The sequence below is a fragment of the Ochotona curzoniae genome, unplaced genomic scaffold (genome assembly GCF_017591425.1).
Source record: "Ochotona curzoniae isolate NIBS_2020 unplaced genomic scaffold, NIBS_Ocur_1.0 contig_43, whole genome shotgun sequence".
Lineage (NCBI taxonomy): Eukaryota > Metazoa > Chordata > Mammalia > Lagomorpha > Ochotonidae > Ochotona > Ochotona curzoniae.
Window position 1 is genome coordinate 34635885 of NW_024466218.1, and position 22599 is coordinate 34658483.

Consider the following 22599-nt stretch of genomic DNA (forward strand, 5'->3'; position numbering starts at 1 on the left):
GGTACTGGACGCTTCTGCCCAGAAGTGCTTTAAGCAAAACAAAAGTGCTACCTTACTTTCTGGGAAAGGAGAAGTTAGCCATGCCATCACAGCCTTTGATCACATTGTGATTTGAATAATCTCTGATTGGGTGTTAGCTCCTACCTATTCTGGTTTTTTTTTTTCCCCAAAATTGTGCGTATAAGACTTCACTTTGTCGTAGAAGGTTTCTGACTTTAATAAATCTTGGTTTTGCTCAAGATTTGTTCTCGTGAAAATTCTTTCGAGTGAGACAAGAGCTGAGGAAGTCTGCTTTCTCTGTGCCTTTGCCGTGAGATGATTGCAGGTAAGCGAAGACGGAGGCTCGGGCCACAAAGTGGTTGACGAGTAGTTGGATTCTGCATGGGCTTTGGAGGTAGCTGAGGCTGAGATTATGTGCTGGTGGTTTGTGAGTTACTGAAGAAAGAAGGGCAGCAAGGATGGTCTCAGAGCAGCTGGAAGAATCATCTGTGACTGGGAGATCCTTCAGGATAGAAAGACCCAGAAGTTGCTAAGTTTCAGGTAACTGTGAACTATCTGAGTGACTGAAAGAGAGCTGATATAGTCTGTAAAGGAAGAGATAGAAATCTGGGAGAGATGGGCACCCCGAAGCAGTCAGTGGCCTGAGAGCGCAGTGGAGTCTGAGGCCTGCGAATGGGAAAGGGTCACAGGACAGGAGTCAGCCAGAGCTCGAAAGGAGCGACTCGGTGTGCTGGTGCTCCTGCAGCTGAAAGGTAGTTTGATCATGATCGGCTGTGTCTACTGGACTAGCCAAGGTGAGGACCCAGGATTGCCTTCGAGCTGCGTGTGTGTGCTGGTGTAGGGGCAGGAGCTGCGTGTGTGTGTGTGTGTGTGTGTGTTGGTGGTAGGGGCAGGAGCGCTGTGTGTGTGTGTGTGTGTGTGTTGGTGGTAGGGGCAGGAGCGCTGCGCGCGTGTGTGTGTGTGTGTGTGTGTGCTGGTATAGGGGCCGGAGCTGCGTGTGTGTGTGTGTGTGTGTGTGTGTGTGTGCTGGTATAGGGGCAGGAGCTGTGTGTGTGTGTGTGTGTGTGTGTGCTGGTGTAGGGGCAGGAGCTGCGTGTGTGTGTGCTGGTGGTAGGGGCAGGAGCTGCGTGTGTGTGTGCTGGTGTAGGGGCCGGAGCTGCGTGTGTGTGTGTGTGTGTGTGTGTGTGTGCTGGTGTAGGGGCCGGAGCTGAGTGTGTGTGTGTGTGTGCGTGTGCGCCTGTGTGTGTGTGTGTGTGTGTGTGTGTGTGTGTGTGTGTGTGCTGGTGTAGGGGCCGGAGCTGGGCCTGTGTGCTCCTGAGGTGCTTTGCAGTGACGGAAATGGGAGAACTAAGATCCTAGGTAGTGGAGGAAGAGAAAGGTGAGTTTGTTTTATAGGAGGAGTAACATTTTATTTTTCCAATGATTCACTAGTGAGGAGAAATGGAAACTGAGACCAGCCTGCTGAGCCACCTTCGAGTGGGTGGTGCAAGAATTGTCCACCCATTTCCTAACTGGGCAAGAAAGGGACCACTATGGGGGGACTTTACACCTGGAGATTCCTGCCCGACAAAGAGGGGCCAGGGAAGGCGTAAACCCCACGACCCTTCCTCAGGCTGTGGTGTGTCCCTTACACCTTTGAAAAGGCACCCACCTCCTGGCTCTCTCTCGCTCTCTCTCTCTCTCTCTCTCTCGCTCGCTCGCTCTTGGAAGGTGCTTTCCCCTTCCCTCTTCTTTGCCCACTCACCTGGTCCTTTTGCAAATAAAATTCTCTGTCTACAACCAGTTCCCACGTTTTTATTTCTGTATTAAGCTGAGGAAAGAGAAACCTTTCCTCAGGAGGGCTGCAGTGTGGACTCGGGCATTGCCAGGCAGGTGGCTGGTGGCATCTCCAGAGTCCTTCAGGGTCCTTAGTTTTTTTCAGTGAAATAGGAAGCTGGGCCAGCAACTGAGATAGAAGGTGGAGAATGTAAAACGCTGGTGAGGAGGGAGGGAGCATGGACCTGGGAGATGCAGCTCCATTTCCAGGATTCACCTGAGGTTCATGGTCATGAGTAGAACCGGCCCAGTCACAGAAGCCGAGTGTTTTCTCTAGCCACGTTCTGTTGTGTAGGTGCAGGTAGAGCACACGCAGCCAGAGTTAACCTGCGGGTTTTGCCAAGAGTTTGCATAGGGAGAATGTAGGGGAATATAAAGTGAATATGGAGGGAAAGAGGATACTCCCCAAGTCGGTAGGTTTATCTTTCATACACTGCAAGAATTTTGGTGTCACATTTACAGAAAGTTATTCTGTGTGAGATGGGAGAGAAAGAAGAGCCGGCCCCACAGCGTTAGTGCCGGCGGTATTTGATAGTTGGGGTACACCTGGAAGTCCAGAGAAGGCCGGGCAGTGACTGCAGCTGATGGATCTGCTGAGTCCTTCCCGTAGGGAGGTATCCAGGAATCAGATCGTTATACCTTATAGCACATGAATGTTCTAGAAAATTTTGAAAATGAAAACATTGAAAATACCATTAATGAAGAATTCTGCCATCCAGTGAAAAGTTGTGTACTTCTCTCAGGTCCAGTTTTTCTCCCTATTCTTTGTACAGAAATGAAACTTTATGTATAATGTTGCTTCCTGTATTTTTGCATTTAACAAATGAACAATATGAACCTTTCCCCTTGATATAAATAGCTCTCTAACATTGGGTCGGTTTGCCAGGATTTTGTTGATTGTTCTCAAACTTTTGGAAATTAGGATATTTCTGATTTTTCAAATGTAAATTTCTTAAACAAATAATAATGCAAGGATGCATTTTTTTTTGTTTTGGCTTCATATTGTTATTGATAAAGATTTGTTAGATTTATAGAAACAGCATTGTTTGGTCCAAGAGTGATTATTTCTAAGACTTAAATAGTGCCAGGTTGTTACACGAGCATATTAAGACACCCAAGCAATGAATATCATCATTCAGAAAAATGTTTGCAGTTTGATGTATGACAAATTATGCCATTAGTATTTTAAGTTGCATTTCTTACCCAGAGAAACATTTTTTGTGAATGGGTGAAATCGGTAGATTTTCCGGGTGGAAAAATAGAAATCAGTGCCTACTCCTCAGATCCGACACTTGTTAAAATGAGAAACATCTGTTTCTTGGGTTCCTCAAAAAAGAGTGAAAATCCACTGGGAAAAGAAGACCGTGTGTAAGGAGTGATGGCTAGGAGGGTGTGTACGTTCCCTGTCAGACTGCTTCAGTTTCTATGTTCCACGGTATTTTCATCATGACTCTTACACGATGAAGAACATGGCTTAAAGTACAGTCAGTCCGGCAGTGATTCCTGTCTGCTGGCCCGTGCTGCTGTCTCCCTGTGGGCTGAGAGCTTTTCATGGACTGAGCAGCCACATTTGTATCTTCTTTGTAAAGGCTTCTCAGTCTCCTGTTCCCTGGCTTGTCCTTTTTGTGTATTTCTTTTAAGGACCTGTTTTGAAGCGGTTGATTTTGATTGGTGTTTTATTTTTCAAAATTTTATTATTTTTTTTGGGGGGGGGGATTTTTTTTTTCAAATGATGCCACCATGTCATCCATGAGTCAGTGATGAATTCGACAAGAGAAAAGGGATTATTTGGAATAAACAAAACTGAAATACAAAACACCATAATACGTGGGATACAGCCAAGAAAGCAAACAAACCAAAAAACCAGTATGGATCAGATTATTGAAGTTGCACTTTCCACGTTGGTTTCCTTATATAAGAGAGAACATATGGTATTTGTTCTTTTGTGATTGACTCATTTCACTGAGTATGATGGTCTAGTTGGGACCACCTGGTTGTAAATGGTATTATTTCATTCTTCTTAATAACTGAATAATATTCCTTGGAGTAGATGTACCACAGTTTCTTTAACCACTCTTCTTTGGACGCACATCTGGATTGTTTCCATGTCTTTGCTATTGTAGATTGTGCTGCTGCTGCAAATATAGGATTACACATCCCCTTCTCACATGCAGATTTCACCTCTACTGGGTATATTCCTAGGAGTGGGATAGCTGGATCATATGGCAGATTTATTTGCAATTCTCCACGCACTCTCCATACTGATTTCCACAGTGGTTGCACTAGCCTGCACTCCCACCAGCAGTGAAGGAGGGCGCCTTTCTCCCCGCATCCACGCCAGCAGGTGTTGTTAGCTGAGTTCTGAATATAGGCCAGTCTCACTGGAGTTAGATGGTATTTTTCAAAATTTTAATGAGGTCTGATTTACTGCTTCTTCTCTTACTTCAGAACCCTTTGCCCTAGTATCACAAAGACTTTGTGCTTGTGGTTTCTGCTCTTCAGGGTTACCCTCTCTGAGTTCATCTTACTTCAGGTGGGAGGTAAGGACTTGGGTTTGTTGTCAGCTGTCCGGCTGTCCTAACAGCAGTTACTGAAAAGCAGGTCCTTTCCTTGCTGGCTTGTTGAGGAACTGTTCTTGCGCAGACGTTGACAGTAAGCTGAGGGTTTGCTTCTGGACCATTCTGTCTCGCTGACATATGTGCCACACTGCATGGCGGTGCCACTGTCTTCATTACTGTGGCTTTTTAACCATGCTGAAATCAAGTAGAGCAACTAGGTGCTTTTGAAAAATGTATTTCCATATAAACTTTAGAGATGATGTGTCCGTTTATAGGAAAGAACCTACTGAACCTGTAATTTTATTTGAATTCCTTGATCAATTTTGAGAGAATTGCCATATTGGTAACATTTGCATCTTCAGTCCGTGAGCGTGAAATCTAATTATTTAGCATCAAGTATTATTGTTGAGTTGTTCATTTTTCCTTTCACTTCTGTCAGTTATACTTTATATATTTTGGGGGTTTATGAGTAAATGCATGGATATTTATGCTGACCTCATGATGTATTGGTCATCTTTTCCTCTTTGCATTGTATGCTTTTTACCTCTAGTAATTCTTCTTGTATAAAGTTTATTTTGCTTTTATATTAAAACGGCTGTTCTAGGTCTATGATTACTGTTTAGCTGGTCGTCTTTTCTGCCTTTTCTGAGTGATGTCTCTGTCAGCATGCAGTGTCAGTGTGGCATCTTGGGGATTCTTCACAGCACAGCTCGGGAGCAGGCATTGAGCCTAGTGTGTTAAGACGCTTCTATCCGCCTGTAAAGTACCCGGGACAGACTCTTGCTTCTGCTTCCTGGCTCCCACTTCCTGCTAATTTAGGTGGCAGGAGGCGGCAGGAATGGCTCCAGCGACGGGCGGGGTCCTTGTCACCGGTGTAGAAGACCTGCATTCTGAGCTTGTGGTGTTGATTGCAGGTGTGCAGCCACCGTGGGAAGGACTGCTCTGCGTCCCTCAGCACGCACTCATTGTGGCACCAGTAAATGCTACAGACCTCCTGATCTGACTTCAGGATCGTTCAGAAGTGATGACAGATAGTGTCCTGAACCAGGGGTCCTTCTCTGAATGTCCTTCTGCTACACCTGTTTGCCTGTAGGAGTCCGAGCTGAGGCCAGTGCCTTTCATCCGGGAAGGGCAGTGTTTAGCGTCAAGGAGAAGGTGGGATCTGGAGAGACACAGGAAGGGAGACTAAGAGGTGGGTGTAGGTCAGTCCTTTCACACCTTCTGGTGAATGATTGATGAGCCTTACTGGAGAAGACATTTGTCCTGGTGGCCACAAGGAACCAAGTCCCCGGAAACATCTGAGTGATGGTATAAGGAAAGTATAAGTCTTACCAGTCAGAAGTGGCATGGGGTATGGGGGGGATGGTCAGAGCTGGCACGGGGTGTGTGTGTGGGGGGGAATGGTCAGAGCTGGCACGGGGGGTGTGTGTGGGGGAATGGTCAGAGCTGGCACGGGGGGTGTGTGGGGGGGAATGGTCAGAGCTGGCACGGGGGGTGTGTGTGTTGGGGGGAATGGTCAGAGCTGGCACGGGGGTGTGTGTGGGGGTAGTTAAAGGTGACACGGTGTGGGAGTGGTCAGAGGCGTCACGGGGTGTTTGGTGGTGGTTAGAGGTGGCACAGGGTGTGTGGGGGGATGGTCAGAGCTGGCACAGGGTATGTGTGGGGGTGATCAAAGGTGACACAGGGTGTGGAAGGGTACTCGGGGGTGGCACGGGGTATGTGTAGGGGGGTGGCCAGAGGTGTTTGTATATCTTTTGATACATTCACTGTGTGTAGCTAGGCATATAAATACATACAGGTAAATAAAATCACTCATTTTGTTTTATTATTTGATTTTTCTCCAGCAATATTATCTTTGACATCTTTTTAAAAAAATGTTTACTTGTTTTATCTGCTTGAAGGGCAGAACGGCAGGGACACGGTCAGATAGACAAAGGAAGGGACCCCAATCTTGAGACTCTTGGTTTTACTCACTGCGTGTTTGAGAGTTGCGGAGATGGTCCAGGCCCAGAACTCCATGCAGGTGTCACTGGCTGACGGAGGACCAGGCTCTCGAGCTGCCAGCTGCCTCTCGGGAGAAGAGCAGGAAGCTGGATGGGAAGCACAGAGCGAGACTCCACCCAGCGCCCCGATAGGGGGTGAGGACATGCCAACTGGTGGCTCAGTCCGTTGTGCCGGCCTGTCTTCTCCTTGTACATCTTTTGACCTCTGCTGCTTTCCCAGGGATGTGCAGAGGCCAGGACTTTCCTGGTGCTCATATGGATTCTAGAGACCAGCTGGAGGATTAGCATGCTGGGCCACCACACTGGCCCTAGTCCACTGAAATTTTTTATGTATGTTGTTTCCTGACATTTAGGATAATTCCACATTTTTGCTAAAATTAGTTAGGTAACTGAAGTCTTCTGTAGAGATCGTGTTCTAAAACGTTGTGATTTTAGTTGTACGCCTTAATTTCCTCTGCCTTAGCTTCCACATCTGTACAATGGGTTGATTGCTGTGCCGCCGCTGGTACAAAAACCTGTGCAGCTGATGTCTGTTAGGCATTGTCTTAGGGTCATCCATATATTGCTATATTTAAACCTCGGTGACTGGCTGAGTGGTGGGTGCTGTTCTCACCTTACAGTCATTAAGATAAACAGAATTAGAAGTGAACTGATGCGGTCTGGTCCCACAGGAAGATGAAGGTTAGTGAGGCGCAGTGTATCCAGCAGGCTGACACCTAACCCCGACGCATGCAGTCTGTATTTTCCCATGTTAGGTGTGAATGATAAGTAATGCTAGATTTTTTTTGAAAATTAATGCTGCAAAAATATCAGCCTCTCTTTTGTTGATTTCTAATAGCAAAGTCTGTGTTATAGAAATTAATGCTGTCATGTTGTTTGTGCGTTTGACTTCATTTTTTGGTCAGCCAGAGATGTTTACATTTTGCATGGTTAAATTTATCCATCTTTTCTTTTGTGGGTTAATTGTTTTATACATGAAAAAGTCCTTCTCCAAGGTCAGAATTTTTTTCAAGATTTTCCTTTAACTTTTATGCTTTTAAAAATCATCACAGGGCTGGCGTTATAGCCTAGTGGTTAAATCCTCTCCATGAACACACTGGGATCCCACATGAGTGCCGGTTCTAATCTGGGCAGCCCTACTTCCCTTCCAGCTCCCTGCCTGTGGCCTGGGAAAGCAGTTGAGGATGGACCAAAGCCTTGGGACCCTGCACACGTGTGGGAGACCCGGAAGAAGCTCCTGGCTCCTGGCTTCGGATTGGCTCAGTCCCAGCCGTTGTGGCCACTTGGGGAGTGAACCATCGAAAGGAAGATCTTCCTCTCTATCTCTTCTCCTCTCTCTATGTATTTTTTTCCAATACAAATAAATAAATCTTAAAAAAAAAATCAGAAATGTTCACAGGAGCATTGTTGTGGCATGGTATGTTAAGCCACTGCGTCTGATGTGGTATCTCATGTGGGCGCCACTGGGAGTCCTGGCTGACCTACTTCAGATCCAGCTCCCTGCTAATGCTGGCAGGAAAGCGGTGGGAGATGGCCCAGCACCGGAACTCCTGCTCCCGTGTGAGGGACCAGTGTCAGATTCCTGGCTCCTGGCTGTCTTAAACCCATGAAAGACCTCTCCCTCCCTTCTCCTTAAGAGATTGTCTGCCTGTTTGGTCTTTCTGGAGTGCGTTTTGGTGTCAGAATGGAGCGCGGCGTGCTTTGCCTGCTGCTGTTGCCGCGGCTCACTCCTGCACATTCCTGGATGTCTTGGTTTGGTTGAGACAGGTGCCGTGCTTGAACACTCTGCGCAGGCTCTTCTCTTGTTTGGGTGAAGCTGTGCAGTGCGTTCTAATAGCTTGCTTATTCTACTTCATTTAATCTTTCTGAGTTTTCTGGCTCTTTCATGGTTTGTTTATCAAGAGTAACTTCATTCTCATTTTGCCAGGTTTCTCAGAAACATCATTCAGGTTTCATGCCTCCCATGGCTCTTGAGTTTGTCCATTTCTCACATGATGACGAGCTGTTTTATCTAGTAGTAAGCCGTGCCTTCCTGGGTATGCAGATGGAATGGTCGTAGGAGTTATTCCTGTGCATCTTATTGAAGGCATTACAAAAATTATAGAATGACTAAAAAATTACTAAAATTATAGAATGACTAGTGATTTTTACTAGTGATTTGTATTTTTACTCAGACCAGGCTGAGTCTGAGTCCCTGTGTGTTTTGCCCTCGTAGTTGTTAAGCTGCATCTGTTCTGTTCCGTGGTCTTCAGTCCTGTCATCGTGAGACTTTGACATCTGCTCTCCTCACGTATACGCATGGTGCGCGTAGAGTCATGTCTTACTCTGACTTAATTCACTGAGCTGACGTTTTGAAAATACCGCAATTGAGTAGTATTGATAATTGGCATCCTTTAGCTGTCATGGCTCTATTTTGTTGTGTATCATGGTGAATGTTCGGTTAATCTTGTTTCACAGATGGTTTTTTGGAAGGAAGGTCAGAAATTATGTTGACTTTTTCAGTTCTTTTAGCTGTGGTCATGTTTAACTCCTTTGATCTGTTGTGGTTTTAGTAACAGGCTTCACGCACAGAACCTTGTTAGCAGTCTCACGTGTTTCCCTCACCACCTGGAATTATTTCCTCTTCTGTTCGTTCCCAACATTTACTAATATTTGAGATTCGTGCTTCAGTGTTCCTGAGATACAGTGTTCTGTGCTAAATTTTGGTGTCATTTTTCTTTTAACTTCAAAAATCTTTGTTTGCTTCACTCCCCCAATGCCCTCAGAACCTGAGCTGGGCTGGGCGGGCATGCAAGAGCTGGGGATGCAGTCGAGGCGTGTCCCATGTGGGTGGCAGGAAGCCACTTCCCCACGGCCTGCTGGGTGCAGTGAGGCCGGAAACTGGAGCCCAGCAAGAGGACCAGGTACCCTGCTGAGGGGCAGTGTCTGAGCCCCAGGCTAGACACCACTCCCCATGCGGTCTTTAATGAATTCTCAAGTTTCCCTCCCCAGAAAGGGCCAGTGGTTGTTGTTGGGTAACTTTTAGAGGTTTTTGACCATTGCTAGACTCTTGATGCAAAGTCGGGTGTTACATTTTTTACTGTAAAATTGTCTATTTCATCTGCATTTGAAATGAATTTTCCAAGTACTGACACATTTCTATTGTGAAGCAATGATTATAGCGCTCTGTGCATTTAGTTATGTAGAAATACGTTGCCATTTTAAAATTATGCTTTCTGGGTGAATTTTCTGTTTTTTTTTTTTTTTTTAACAAGGAATCTACTCTTGTAACAATATTACTGCATTTCATTTTCTAACTCAATAATTTGTGCTTTTGTCTTTTTTTTCCTCTGGTATTCACAAATTGGATTGGTTTCTTTTAGTTCCTTACTGTTTACTTTTGAGTGTAAGATTTTTCTATGAGCCCAGTACAGGTTTTTGCAGACTGGAATAGATTCTGTAATGTAGTTTGTTGTTATGTTAGCTTTTAAATAGTGTCTGCTTTTTGTTTGCTCTGAGCTTTTCCTTCCACTCAGTAGGTATTTAAAGATGTTTTGGTGATTTTCAGTTCAGTGCTTTTTAACCTTTTTGTTGATTTTTTATGTTTAGTTTTATTACCTTGTGCTTAATGGATAGTGTCTTTGTGATGTTTAGATTTTCATGTAAGTGGCTGTGGTGTGGAGATGGCTGCTTTGTAACCTGCTGGGAGCTTATGTTTGGGAAGCTCGAGAGTCCCAGTGCTGGGCTGAGGGGTGCTGAGCCCCCTCGGGGGTGCTGCTAGGAAGGGGCTGGCTGCCTTTGAGGTGCTGCAGGTGGAAGAAGTCGGCGTCGTGGGAGTCGGGCGGTGGGGAGGGAGACTCTTGACTCTTTTTGATGATTTGATGACACCATTTAATGATTCACTCCCCAAGTGGCCTCAATGGCCAGAGCTGCATTGATCCAAAGCCAGGAGCCAGGAGCCTCTTCTGGGTCTCCCATGCTAGTGCAGCATCCCAAGGCTTTGGGCTGCTTTCCCAGTCCACAAGCAGGGAGCTGGATGGGAAGCAGAGTTGCTGGGGTTAGAACCAGTACTCATAATGGATCCTGGTGTGTACAAGGCAAGGACTTTAACCACTAGGCTACTATGCTGGGCCCCCAGCTGCTCTTCTGCTCCAGCCTACTGCACATGTGCCCTGGGAAGCAGCAGGAGAGGGCTGGAGTATGTGGGTCCCTCCACCCACGTGGGAGACCTACATGCAGTTTGGGGCTCCTGATTTATTCCCTGTGCAGCCTGCTGATGGGGATCATTTGGAACACCTGTCAGTGTTCGCAGACAATGTCATTGTCCTTCAGTATTGTGTCTCTCAAGTAAGTTTTTGAAACAATTGTAAAAGCATGTAAAGGAAAGATTCTAAGAGTCACAAACTTGCTCTTAGAATGAGCTTGCTTATACCCAATTCCATAGTGATTTTTTGAGGCAGATTGCATGTATTTAATATTTAAAGGTCAGTTAGTGGGGCTGGTATTGTGGTTATTGAGTAAAGCCACTGCCTGTGATGCTGGCATCCCATTTGGGCACCACTTGTGTCCTGGCTGTTCTACTTCTGGACAATGTCCCGGGGAAAGCAGAAGATATGCAGGTGCTTGGGCCCCTGGACTCCTGCGGGAGGTCCTGATGGGGCTCCTAGCGTCGGCCTGGCCCGGTGCTGGTGTCTGCAGCCGTCTGGGGGGGGGGGGGGGGCGCAGCCGTCGGGGGGTGTGGCGCAGCCGTCTGGGGGGGGGCGCAGCCGTCGGGGGGTGTGGCGCAGCCGTCTGGGGGGGGGCGCAGCCGTGGGGGGGGGCGTAGGGTGCTAGGTGTGTGTTCCTTCTCTTGCAACTGTTTCTAATAAATAAATAAGTAAATAAATAAATAAAAAGGCTTTTTTTAAAAAGGAATTTGCTCTCTGATTGTAGCTGTGTACTGTTTTAAAATAGATGCTTGTTTGTTCATATGACTAAATTCCTGTAATGAGTTTAAATTCAATGGGAATCCAGGCATCCGCCATGGCCAGGAGCTGCTTCACGCCCGGGGGTCTGACAGTAGCTGCTGCTGCCAGAATCCTGATCTGAAGTAGATTGTCACGGGCCAGCAGGTGGGGTCGGGGGTGGGGGGGGCACAGCCCAAGGAGGGGGGAGATTGGAGTACTGTAACGGAGAATTGACTGTGTTTTGAAACTGAGATGATTTGTTTTTAGTATTGTTTTAAATATGTTTCAGTTTTCTAGGCTAGATCTGAAAAGCTTTTCCTTCGAGCAGCTGCGTTTACTGCTTTCATATTTATTGTTTATTTTTTTAAAAAACCTCCTAAGATAGCTCGTGGCGTCTGGTGTTTTTGGTTCATGGTAAAGAACCAGGCTTTAGGAGTCAGCTGTGCGTAAAACATAACAACTAGAACTCTGTTTTAACTAACTAACATGTCTCATGAAGGATTTGTGCAATTAAACAAGTAAACACAAAGCACTTTGTGCACAGCACAGAGCGACTCCAAAAACTTTTTATTTTGATAATCTTTACACAATTCTTTTTTTTTTTTTTTTAAAGATTCATTTATTTTTTTCTTAGAAAGGCAGATTTAGAAGAAGATACAAAGAAAAGATCTTCCATGTGCTGGTTCACTCCCCAAATGGCTGTGACAGCTGAATCTGAGCTCATTTGAAGCCAGGAGCCAAGAGGCTTCTCCTGAGTCTCCCATGTGGGTGCAGGGACTCTAGACTTTGGCCTAGCTCGAGTACAAGCTTGGGGCTCGATGGGAAAGGAGCAGCCGGGACATGAACCAGCACCCATGAGGAATCCCACGTGTGCAAAGTGAGGACTTAGCCACTGAGCCATCACACTGCGCCCGACTCCTTTCCTGTTTATTGATCTATTAAATGGGGTCTGCAGAACCTATGTCCTGCCGTATTCCATGTTAGATTTGCTATTGCTGTCAGTTTCGCTTTTATTATATGGTATTTTCTTTCCTCTTTTCTACTACTCATGTTCCAGGAAGACTTTAGTATCTGTTCTTTATTTTTCTTTAGTTTTTTTTTTTTTTTTTTTTTAGTTTAGGTTTTAACCAAGGAAGCGGTGAATGGTGTACTCACAAACTGAAAAGCACAGAGTCAGAATCTAAGAAACTGAAATGAAATGATAGCACAAGCAGAGAATGCTTGGAGTTTTACAGCTTTCAATGCAGATATTTGTAATATTAACTCTTCATCTTGGTAACTCTGCGCTCTGCGTTACAGTTAGGCCTTTTTCTTTGTTCTCTTTACTTTTTTTTCGCTTCCGTTGCTTGGTTCCCAGTGACTGGCTGGGCCTGGCTACACCGCGAGTGGAGCTTCGGGTGGTTCCCCAGAGTTGGTGCGGGGGCTCCAACCCTTGGGCCTTCTGTGCTTTCCCAGGCGCGTCGGCGTGGAGCTGAATCAAAAGGGGAGCAGCTGGGACGCAAAGCAGCACTCACACGGAATGCCAGCGTTTCAGTTGGCAAATTTACCCACTGTGCCAACATTTCTGGCTTTCGCTCAGTTAATTTTCTTTCTTATTTTTTTCTAAAGATTTACTTTTATTTTTATTGGAAAGTCAGATGTACAGAGAAGAGGAGAGACAGAGAGGAAGATCTTCCATCCCCTGATTCACTGCCCAAGCTGTCACAATAGCCGAAGCTATGCTGATCTGAAGCCAAGAGCCTGGAGCCACTTCTGGGTCTCCCCGTGGGTGCAGGGTCCCAAGGCTTTGGACTGTCTTGGACTGCTTTCCCAGGCCACAAGCAGGGAGCTGGATGGAAAGTGGAGCTGCTGGGATTAGAACTGGCATCCATATGGGATCCTGGTGCATACAAGCGAGGACTTTAGCCACTAGGCTACTGCGCCAGGGCCTAATTTTCTTTTATACTGCCTTCATACTGTGGTCTATGGATGCCCTTCCATCTTTTCATTGTTTTGATATTTTCACAGATAGTGCAGAAGCAACAAATACAATTGATTGTATTAAACTGTGATAGTGATGAACTGTAATAGTATATTCCCTACTGGTGAACACTTTAGAGCAAAATAGAATTCCATTAAAACATTGCATTAAAACATGCCGCAGGGAAGCTGTGTTGAGGACTGTGTTCAGTCTTGCTCTCAAGGCTGCTGGGAGGCGGCTCTTGCTGCTGAGGGTGGGGATGCAAGCCCCCCGGAGGCCTTTCTCACGAAGCCACGTGTACTGAGGAGACATCAGAAGGCACTGGTGACGGGACGTGGGTGTGTGCTGGGCATGGATGGTGAGTGGCAGCAGAAGCCTCCAGTGACAGTGTGCTTGCAGAGGACGTGGGTGTGTGCTGGGCGTGGATGGTGAGTGGCAGCAGAAGCCTCCAGTGGCAGTGTGCTTGCAGAGGACAAAATCTGAACTTCCAGACAAATGTAGTTTCAGAAGACTGGCATCTGCCACTGTGCTCAGCGCTCCCCACAGTTACTTTCCTCTTCCCAAGAGAGAAGGACTAATGCTATGTGACGTAACTAATACAGGATGTTACAAAACAGATGGCTATAGAAGTTTTCAAAATGTAAAATGTGGGGCCCAGCGCGATGGCACAGTGGTTAAGGTCCTCTCCTTGCACGCCCGGGATCCCATATGGGTGCCGGTTCTATCCTGGCAGCCCCGCTTCCCATCCAGCTCTCTGCCTGTGGCCCGGGAAAGCAGTTGAGGACGGCCCAAAGCCTTGGGACCCTGCACCCGCATGGGAGACCCAGAAGTGGCTCCTGGCTTCAGACCGGCATAGCACCGGCCGTTGCGCACACTTGGGGAGTGAATCATCAGATGGAAGATTTTCCTCTCTGTATATCCACCTTTCCAATAAAAATAAATCTTTTAAAAAAAATTTTAAAATTTAAAAAAATGTAAAATGTGAATGTGCGAGGACAATAGCATGTATGATTGCTGTGTCGGATTTTTACAGTACACTTGGAGTTAATGAGAGATGCATGGTGGCAAACGCCTGGCCTAGCAGTGATGATGCTGCTAGGTATGCCAGCCTCTCCTGGCAGAGTGCATGAGACCCAGCTCTGCTCTCGATACCAGTTTGATGCAAACGTGCACCCTGTTAGTCCCTGCTGCATATGTGGGAGACCTGGGTTGAGTCTGGCTTTGGGTGTTGGCCTGGCCTCGCCCGGCTGTTCCAGTGCACATTGAAAGGAAGCTGGGCTCAAGAGTGGCCTTGCTGCTGAGTTGCAACAACCAGCAGCAAGAACCAGAATGAATGTGGCTGGCTGAGCAAGGCAACTGCTCTAGTCAGGACAGGAGATGGGCCAGTGACCCGTCTGGTGTGTGCAAGAACTGCCACTGGGAGGAGACTTGACAGAGGAGCTTGGAAAACTCCTTCATTGGGACACAGCCCCTGCAGGTGAGTGCAAGAAGCAAGGCAAGGAGCAGCCCAGACCATGCTGTGTTACAGTTCCTGCTGGCATACATGTGGCTCACTCAGATCCAGGGACAGACCGGTTGGGGCAAGCATCACCCACTGCCAGATCTGAGAACCAGGGCAGGGGGAAGGAGAAGCCAGATCAGGCCGTGACACCAGCCAGTTCACATTAGGGCCGGGACAGCAATCAGGCTGGGCTGGGACAGGCTGCAGCACCAAACCAGCAGGATCTGGAACAAGGGGCAGACCAGACTAGGTCAGGCTGCACAGTAAGACTGCAAATACTGAGGTGAGGCGGGTCATGTCAGCCTGGGCCCAGCGGGGGCCAGGTACATGAGTCCCAGGGAAGGGGGATCTGACAGGGCTCGTGTAGCTTGGCTCAGGTCCTGGGGCCCACATGTGTGTGGTGGGAGGGGTTCCTGAGCCCTTTGGCAGGGGCACCAGTGGGATGTGGGTTGCTTGGCCGAGATCCTTGGGGCCTACCTTCTAGTTGGGTGTTGGTTTTTTGAATCCCAGGGGTGGGGGGTATGGCGGGGCTTGGGCCTCCTGGCCCGGGGTCCCTTGGGCCTGCCTACTAGGTGGGTATTGTGTTCGTGAGCCCCAGGAGTGGGGGATCTGGTGGGGCTTGGGACACCTGGTCCAGGCGCTGGGACTTGCCTGCAAGAACATGCCCTCCTTAATGAAAAAGGTGGAGCAGTGGACACAGGCCCTGTTGTAAAAGGAGAATGTGGCAGCACATTTGATGCTGCAGCAGAAGAACAGAACGAACTGGACAACTACCCCAAACAAACGATGACAGCAAAAAATCTCAGTGAATGGAGCCAGTGGGAGGGTGACACCATCCTTGGATTGCTGAAATGGGCCGCATTTCTGAACTGTCCAAACCACTTGGACAGAACCCTCAGAATATGCACACGTGGAGACTGGATTGATACAAGGAGGCGGTTTCTCATCCCTGGGAACTGGGACATGTGGAAAGTTGTGAGTGGTTTCCCCCTTTGTCTCTCCCCTTCCCCCAGAAACAGTAAGAATAAATAGCAAATTTGGAAGCAGTGAATTCACCCAATTTTCCCTAAACCTCAATCCTTCCCACCCTGATCAACCATGTAATCATTATTAAAAAAATAAAATTTCTTAAAAAAAAAAATGGCCTCTCTGTTCCTGCTGTGGGAGACTGAGTATTGTCCTGCTAACACGGGGCTGACGGGGAAGCCGCTGTTCACTAGGGACTCAACAGTGATGCGGTGCTATCTTTTTAACATTTTCGCTAGGTGGCATAGTGAATGACAGGCAAGCCGTACCTCCAGTTGTTCCTTAGAAGAGAGGGGAACTTTGTGAAGATGCTGTTATCTCTGTTTGGATAAAATATTCTTTGCTTAAATGTCTGAAACTTTTTCCTTCGAACCATTGTATACATTGTCAAATGTGTGTAAACCTAAATTTTTAAAATTGCGAAAGCAGTAAATCTGATTCAGAGCATTTACTTAGGCCTGAGACAGATGGCGAGCCTATAAAAAGATGGCGTATATTTTTGGAAGTGCAAACAGAAAAATAGATACTCTTAAAAATTGCAGAGCATCTCTGCCCAGAAGTGTTGGGGGGGACAAAAGACCATGTGGACCGTGCGATCTGACGGAACTTTTCATGGTTTCTGATTTCTAGGATTGACTTTTGCTTCTTCAGAATTAACCCTGAGTTGCATTTTGAAGTACAGCATTGCCAGTTTGGGTTCTCTGCTGAGCATGCCCAGCTTGGTGGAGTCGGTCGAGTTCCAACTTGCTCCGAGTCTGATTCTGCTCTTAGGGTGTCATGGCCATCTGTGGTGGAAGACGTGGTGCTGGGCAATGAGTTCCTCTGCTTAGCAACTGGTGCTTAAGAGTAACAGATACTCTGAATATTACAAATATTCCATGTATTTTCACAGCTTCTTCAATAACATACTGTGTGAGTCTTGTATTATCATTGTATTGCCAGTGGGTTTGTAATACAGTTTATCCATTTATGTCTCTGCCTCTCTTGCTGAACTGGGACCCTAAATCATTTCTGCCTCTGCATATCCGTACCTAGTGCTGAGCATGGCGCCAGCCTGTAGCAAGTACGTGTTGACTGTGGTCGGGGTTAGAGCTGTGGTTGTCGGCTAAGGTGTGGAGCGGCACTGACCTGTGGATGAGATCAGAATTTGCTCTTAGTTTTGTTAATGTTTTGCTCAAGCCTAAGTTAATGGTTTTGGTGTGGTAGACTACGACCATAGAAAAATAAAACATTATGCGTAATTCAATCAAAATATTTTTGTAAGGCATTATTACTGTGACCAGCTAATACGACTTATAGGACACATTTTTGTCCATTTTAGAGGGACTACAGAATTGACATTGAAATCCAACATTGCAATATGGAACAATGTGCCACAAACATTTAAAAAGTTTATTTCGGGACCAGAAGCAAAAATTTGCCATGGAATATTGTTTTTTGTTGTTGTTTGTTTTAAAACTCCAAATGAAAAGCAGTCAATCATTAGACACAGTCTTCCCATCCATAGCCGTCCGCTTCGTCATCTCCTTACATGTGGGTCTGAGCTCCTTGCACGTGGGTCTGAGCTCCTTGCACGTTGATCCGAGCTCCTTGCACGTGGGTCTGAGCTCCGTGAAGGAAGTGTGCTGCTTGTCCTCTAGACACTGTGGCTTTCATCCTGCGTACCCTGTGGTATGGCGAAGGGGCACAATGCTCGCTCTGACGTGGCGGATGTGTAAAGATGCTTAGAGTATTACAGCGCCTGGTGGGTGAGGAGCCAGCTTCCTGCCAGCTCCCAGGTCTTTGCAAGCCTTCCTGGCTGAGTGCGGGTGCTTGCAGCAGAAGGAGACCCTGAGAACTGGGATGCAGAATGGCTGTGCAAGCTCTGGCCTGCTCGTGAAGGATGAAACAGAAAGCCTTGGTGCCAGCAGAAAGGAAGGCCGATTGAGAGCCCTTCCTTCACACTGCCAGGTGCCCATCCTGCTGGAGGCAGCGAGCTGCTGTGCTAGGCAACTGCCAATCCCTGTCCCACCCCGAGTTGACACTTGGCTGTTGAAAGGCTGAGGGATAAAATTGAATAAAAACACTTGTGGAAGTATTTTAATGTGAACCTTTCTTTCTTTCTTTCATTTTTTTAGAAAATGCCTCCGAAGTTTAAATGAAGCTGGAAGGATGCATCAATGCAGCACCACGGGCTCTCCGAATGTTTGGGGATAATATTCCAGAGAGAAATTAATCTTCTTGGATTAGGTGACTAGTCATAATGAAGAAGATTAGTCTCAAGACCTTTCGGAAATCATTTAACTTGAACAAAAGTAAAGACGACTCTGATTTCATGGTGGTGCAACCACCGTCCCTGGCCAGTGACTTTGGAAAAGATGACGCCTTGTTTGGAGGCTGCTACGGTAAAGAGATGGCCAGCTGTGATGGCAACAGTGAAGATGAAAAGGGCGGGAAGAACAGATCAAAAAGTGAAAGCCTGATGGGCACCTTGAAGAGGCGGCTTTCTGCCAAACAGAAGCCCAAGGGCAAGGGTAGCTCGCCCGCCGGGGGCGCTGCCAACGAGGACACCTTCTCCTCCTCCTCCGCACCCATCGTCTTCAAAGACGGCAGAGCTCCGAGGCCCATCCGCTCCACCTCCCTGCGCAGCCACCACTACAGCCCCACGCCTTGGCCGCTTCGGCCCACCAACTCTGAGGAAACGTGCATCAAAATGGAGGTGCGGGTGAAAGCCTTGGTCCATTCTTCCAGCCCCAGTCCAGCCCTGAATGGTGTGCGAAAGGATTTTCAGGACCTTCAGTCTGAAAGTGTGTGCCAAGAGCAGAGCAGCACGCTGAAGGGTTCGGAGTCTCCCAACGGGGACTTGCATCTTCACCTGGATGAACATGTGCCTGTCGTGATTGGACTCGTGCCTCAGGACTACATTCAGTACACCGTGCCTTTAGACGAGGGGATGTACCCCCTGGAAGGAACCCGCGCCTATTGCCTGGATGGCTCTTCTCCCATGGAGGTCTCTGCAGTGCCCCCACCCGTGGGCGGGAGTTCCTTCCCTGAAGACGAGAGTCAGGTAGACCAGGACCTGGTGGTTGCCCCGGAGATCTTTGTGGATCAGGCCGTTAACGGCTTGCTGATCGGCACCACAGGAGTCGTGTTGCAGAGCCCACGAGTGAGTCCTGATGCCGTCCCCCCACTCTCACCATTGCTACCTCCAATGCAGAATAACCTAATCCAAAGGAACTTGGGTGGACTCACTGGCACAGATGCCCACGCGGCCGGAAGCGTGCGCTGTCATTTGAATTTTGATCCCAACTCTGCTCCCGGGGTTGCAGGAGTTTATGACTCAGTGCAAAGTAGTGGTCCCATGGTTGTGACAAGCCTTACAGAGGAGCTGAAAAAACTGGCCAAACAAGGGTGGTACTGGGGACCCATCACACGCTGGGAAGCTGAGGGAAAGCTGGCCAACGTGCCCGACGGGTCCTTTCTCGTTCGGGACAGTTCTGATGACCGTTACCTCCTAAGCTTGAGCTTTCGGTCCCATGGCAAAACACTTCACACTAGAATCGAGCACTCAAATGGCAGGTTCAGCTTTTACGAACAACCAGATGTGGAAGGACATACGTCTATAGTGGATCTCATCGAACATTCAATCAGGGACTCTGAGAATGGAGCTTTTTGTTATTCAAGGTCTCGGTTGCCTGGATCTGCCACCTACCCTGTCAGACTGACGAATCCGGTGTCCCGGTTCATGCAGGTGCGATCTTTGCAGTACCTGTGTCGCTTTGTTATACGTCAGTACACCAGGATAGACTTAATTCAGAAACTGCCTTTGCCAAACAAAATGAAGGATTACTTACAGGAGAAGCACTACTGAGAGTGGGAACCCTGCATCTTGCACTTTGGGAATAAGGAAAGGAGATTGAAACACAGTTTACAGACTCATTGCCATCAGAATCTTTTTTTTTTTGCTGCCATCACTATTTTAGTTTTTATCTGTAAAACAGTCCTCAGTTTGTTTCGGGGTGGGAACGTGTCTGCAAGGTGTCCTGGTTAATTTGGGTTCTTTACTAAGGCGAGTCTTGAGGTCGTAGCGGTGTGGATTGTCTTTCACCAGTGTGCAGAGGGTCGCAATGTGAATTGTCAGATTGTCTGTAACAGCCCCTCCCCCAAACCTTTGCTGCTATCCACTGTGATTTTTATGCATTCAAAGCACATTTCATGTGTATTCAACCCTAAGTGAAGTGGAATGAAACTTAGAGAATGAAAATTGCTGTTTTTCTAAATGACTCATCTTCAAAAGTTGGTGGCATACGGCATTTCCATGAACACGGAGCAGGGTTAAATCTCACGCTCTCGAAGGGTTTACTTGGAATTGTGAGTTGGCAGAATCTTGTAATGGAATGCAAATCTGAAACATATCTTTTATAACACTTTTCTAAATTATTTTAAGGTTTGTGGCAATTTTTTTGATTGTGAAAAGTTAAATTTTTCTGTTGCTTTCTTTTCCATCTTGTAATTTGTCCATTGTAATAAATGGCCTTACATTTAAAAAATCGTAAAGAAATGTACACCACCAGTTTAGAAATTGTTGCCTTTTCAATCACTAAGCTCGGGTACAAATTGGTGTCAGTTATAAAGATGTGCTGATTTAGAACCATTATTAAAGAAATATCAGTGGTCGTGGTTTCCTGTGATGGCATCGTTTTGGTGTTACCTGTGCTTTCCTTTGGTAAAATGTTTAATCGATGACTTCTTCAGCTTAGTCCCCACTTTCCTGGGTGAACTTGATTGTACAACTAATTTTTACGAACGAACTGGATTCTCGTATGTCGTTCAAGTTTATGAAGTTTTAAATTGACTTGGGTAGAACAAAGACGATGTTTTAAAGATGAATTTATGCTTTTCTTTTTATCTCATTACTTTATCTCATCGTGCTAGATTGGACTACTCATTCATTCCCCCACTTCAAAACAGTCCTCAATGACTTCAGCTGAAAAATTGTGAAAATTGTGGCGTGTCCTGTGAGAATATTATTGAAACTATCAAATACGCCTACCATCTATGCTGCCATTTAAAAATAATTTTTTTGTTTCTTTTTAAATTTAGCTAAGTCTTAAATAATCTGGCATGAGTAGTCATTTTGTGTCTTTGAGTTATATGTTGGGGAAGTGGGGACATTATACCCAGTGATTTTTAGTTGTCTTGAAATGCGGAGTGTTGATTGACTAAATGATTCCATGGCATGGTGTTTTAGGATTGCCCCTTCCAGGAAATGTTCCCAGCTACACAGCTTTAAAAAGGGAAATGCTTTCATCTCAGATGTGAAAACATTTAATTTGAGATGTTTCTTCCTTTCTTTTCTGTCCTACTCCCTTTAAACACTGGCAAGGAGCTTGGATCAAACTTACTAGCTGTCCTTAAATGCAATGCGTATCCTCAGCTGTTTCTGTTTGTGTTTGAGTTAGAACTGAGACAGTACCAAGAAAAGGCACATTGTCACCACGTGGTGTTTTGACGGAAGGGGGAAGGTACTTCATGTTGGTGGAATGTTTGATTGTACCTTGCTATAAAGACTCCTTTCACTTAAGATGGAATATGGAGTATACTGTAATACTATAATTTAAGTGTTCACTATAAGCTATTTGGATTAAGAACTATCAGACTAATGGAAGACATTTAAACTATTTTTTTGCAAAACTATTTATTTTTAAACAACTTAAAATATATCTAGGGTGAGTTAAAGTCCCTGTGCATCTATATTAGATGGCGGGTGTCGTTGCAGAGTTACTGTGTGTGATAATACATGTTGAGCTGGCGTCTCCGTGTCCGTCAGAGATCCACGCACAGGCGTCTCTGGACTGCCCTGAACCTGTCAGGTGACAGCCCGTTCCCCTCGTTTGCTTAAAGTGCTGTGTGCTTTAAGATCTACCCATCCACTGTCAAGATTATTCTGATTTTCATCTAAATGTTATCAAAATTGTGTTGTGTTTTTTAGAGATTAAATCTTGATACCGTTCCGATTCCACAAGCCAGTTTTTGGTGCATTTCTGTGTATTCATAAAATATTTAAAGTCATTATCTATTCTAGTCCAATTTGAAATTGTGAGGTTCTGACAGTATATGGATAAAAATCAGAATGTTTGCCAAGAAATGGAACTTGCAAACAGAAAGGTATATTGCATTAGGTTCTTGTTTCGTGTGAAGACAGAGCCATTGGGCGTAGCGCAAGCTGGAGTCCTGAAGCGCCTGGCCAGTAGTGCAAGCAGGGCAAGTGGGAAGTCTTCATGCTGTAGTTTGGAGGAATCATTGGGCACAGCAGGAAAGTAACTTAGAGGATACGGACATAGTCTGAGAGTGCTTCTAAAAATCCAAGCCAAGGGCAAGAAAAACAGCAATGAATTCTATTTGTCCGAATAAACGAATCTGTTTTTAAATCTCAGATACTTCATCACAAAGCACACTGTGGCCTGAGGCCTGTCCAGGCTCACTGCAGGACATTCTTATGCATTTTTATAAGTAATAAGAAAGGTGTAGAAAGCATTCAAAAAATAACTCGCTCTTTCTGTCTAGGAAAAACTGTTCTCTTTCTACTTGGTGCAATAATCTGAAGATGTAGGAGGTCATAAATATCCCAGGAAATGATCAGAGAACTAAAAATAGCGTTTAAGGAAACCAGCTACGCAGGGCAACCAACTTGCTACTGAAAACATTGTGCCAAAAGCCCAAATCATTGGCAATAGGAAATTCAACTCAACCGTTTCTGAGCCAGTATTTCTGAAACAGGATTTTTAAAAATCCCAGATTCTCAATAGGTTAAAACAATGTTTCTGCTAGT

The 22599-nt window shown here is 46.2% G+C and overlaps 1 protein-coding gene across 1 annotated transcript; it reads left to right on the forward strand.

The window, feature by feature from the left end:
* Positions 1-15900: 15900 nt before the first annotated feature.
* SOCS6 (suppressor of cytokine signaling 6) lies at positions 15901-22125 on the forward strand. Its single transcript, XM_040985118.1, has one exon. It carries the CDS (start codon positions 18031-18033, stop codon positions 19636-19638), a length of 1608 nt encoding a protein of 535 aa, XP_040841052.1. The 5' UTR covers positions 15901-18030; the 3' UTR covers positions 19639-22125.
* Positions 22126-22599: the final 474 nt, after the last annotated feature.

Bases quoted from the DNA above. Each gene is read 5' to 3' on its own strand.
- SOCS6 (XM_040985118.1), top strand. From the start codon at position 18,031: ATGAAGAAGATTAGTCTCAAGACCTTTCGGAAATCATTTAACTTGAAC.